A 2,444-nucleotide genomic window follows, 5' to 3' on the forward strand; every position below is an offset into this window, starting at 1 on the left:
TGATTATCCTATTTGAATCTGCTTTTCCACCAGATCCAACTCAGTGCAGTCCTCCACAGCTTTTCTTGGGGGGCAGTTCAGTCTTCTGCCACAGACTTGGACTAGTAATACCAATCACGCCTAGGGCAATTATCTGTCCAGAATTCCCATTCAGTTCACTCTGCTCATCTGACCCCATTCCCAGATCATCCTCCTTCTCATGAACCACCACCGAACGTCCCAGAATGGAATGAGCCCCGAAGAGCTTGGCCTCTGGGAGACTTAGGAACTGCCTTATAACTCCTTGCTCAGAAGCAAAGTTGCCCAGGTCTCCAGGATGATGAGGGTGGTCAACACCATTGGGATTGTAATGAGGACCAACAGTGTTGCTGCCTTGACTGAGGTCTCCATACCGATGGATGTCAATGGCACGCTTTTGATGATCGATGGCAGGCAAACCACGGAGGTTGATTTTCACTTCTAAAATTCCATTGGGGAAGAGCTGCTTGAAGAGGATTTGCCCATAGATTTTCGGCTGGTAAGGTGGTAAATTGGGGCTGGGAGTTATTTCACAAGTGGCATAAATTGTGTTGTCGAACTCCACGACTTCCGGCTGTGGAGCAACGGCAATCGAACAAACTGGATTTTTAGAGAACTCTCCTCCTTGTATATGCAGCACCAGCAATATTAGAGGGATTTGTAGAATGATTTTCTCCATGTTGATCTTTAAAGCCTACAATGAAGACTGGATTCAGTGAAATCATGCCGTTTAAGAACGTAGTATTTTAGATAGAATAAAGTTAAACCTTTGTTCAAGGGAGTTTTGAGAGCTGAAGTTGTGTTAAGTAAAATAGCACAACAAGATTAGTTTGCATGGGAAAATCATATAAAAGCAATTGTATATTTTTGAATTGTCATGTACCCTTGTGAAAAACTGTGCTTATTTGTACAAGCAAAGTACATGGTTTTAATAATCTTTTTGTTGTGTTTTAAAGAAGTAGACTCATTTTGATGTGTTGACTAACATAGTACATTATAATTTGAACTGCCATATGTTATTCAATATTAAATATAAAGTTACACAGAAATTATATTATAGTATATTTTAGTTGACCATAAATGCCCAGTAAATTCAGTAACCATATTTCAAAGACATAACAAGTAATTACATATAAAGATGTGCTTGGGTCAAACAAATGACTTTCAGCTAACTGCATTGAAACTATAATCCATTTTCATTTAATTGGATAGGCCTACACATGCAATTAAGTCTGAAAACACTACATTCTTGCACTTATGTAGATTTTAAAGTTTTATTTCTATAAAAGCATGCTAAAGTTTACTTTTTCACAAGGGCAGGTAAAATAAAAGACAAAATATTCATACTTTTGATTAAACTTACTTTTTTTTAGTTGTACTAAATTCAAGTCAATATTTGCAAGAATGGAGAAAGAGAAAAAACACACCAAAAACAGCAAAGGTAAATTACCGTATAGCTGTAAAGTTGTCCTTAATCCGTGAGCAGACTGAATATTGCAGCCACAAAAATACTCCAACACTTAATCCGTGTGCAATCTTGAACTGGGGTTGAGAGAATGTTCCTTTGCAATCAAACTGTTGGCTGCTTTTCTAGGAACGTGGAGCTACATGTTAACCATGCTAGTCAGTTTGGTCCTAATTAGGTCCACCTGTGTTTCATTTAGCTCCCTTTGTTTGCTTGCCTGTGTATAACACTTTTACATTGCACCATGTGTGCTGCAGTGTAGATTATCTTCATTGTTTTGAGTTTATTAAAAGAAGGACTGCTATAGATTCCTCTCCTCTTCATTTGGTGACTCAACTGTGACACATTCATTCTTAGTTAGTGTACAATTCCACTTGAAGTTCATGCTTGACACCACTTCTTATAGCAGATATTCATCTCACATAAGTGAATATCTGACAGTTGTTCTTTTTCAAGAAACCATTTCTACATGCTCTGTCCCAAACCGGACAAGCCTATATTTCACATGTAATTGGACTGTTATTTAATTGTCTTTGAAGGCAGAAGTAAAAATGTCTGGAGGACTGGTTCTTCTATGGCATTAATGTTAAAATCCCAGTTTATTAGCTAAACAAGTGAGAATGAGTAAACAAGCTTCAGCAACTTTCAAAAGATTGATTGATTTATTTACTTTTTTCTTTGGTTAACCATATTTTAGGGACAGATTTGTCCCCATAAATAATTTAAACCTGAAAAAAATCGGAAAGGTGTGAAAGGTCAAATAAACTCTAAAAAGATAAAATCCACCGTATGCTAATGATTGCGAAGTGTGGCAGTGTTCTATGCTTCTTAAACCAACTGCTCAAAGGTTTCTACTATAAATTTGACTGTTTATTTTAGACTTTGCTAATTTATGAGATCTTGAGTAATTTCTTTTTGAGAAATATTTATTTTTTCATGCTTTTTGTACAATCTTAAGAGA

General features: G+C 36.5%; 1 protein-coding gene across 1 annotated transcript; it reads right to left on the bottom strand.

The window, feature by feature from the left end:
* Nucleotides 1–707, bottom strand: LOC143751652 (extracellular superoxide dismutase [Cu-Zn]-like). Its single transcript, XM_077244270.1, has one exon. It carries the CDS (start codon nucleotides 695–697, stop codon nucleotides 41–43), a length of 657 nt encoding a protein of 218 aa, XP_077100385.1. The 5' UTR covers nucleotides 698–707; the 3' UTR covers nucleotides 1–40.
* Between the last annotated feature and the right edge of the window lie 1,737 nt (nucleotides 708–2,444).

This window comes from Siphateles boraxobius, unplaced genomic scaffold (genome assembly GCF_051911475.1).
Source record: "Siphateles boraxobius isolate OS27281-9 unplaced genomic scaffold, OSU_SipBor_1 26, whole genome shotgun sequence".
Taxonomy (NCBI): Eukaryota; Metazoa; Chordata; class Actinopteri; order Cypriniformes; family Leuciscidae; genus Siphateles; species Siphateles boraxobius.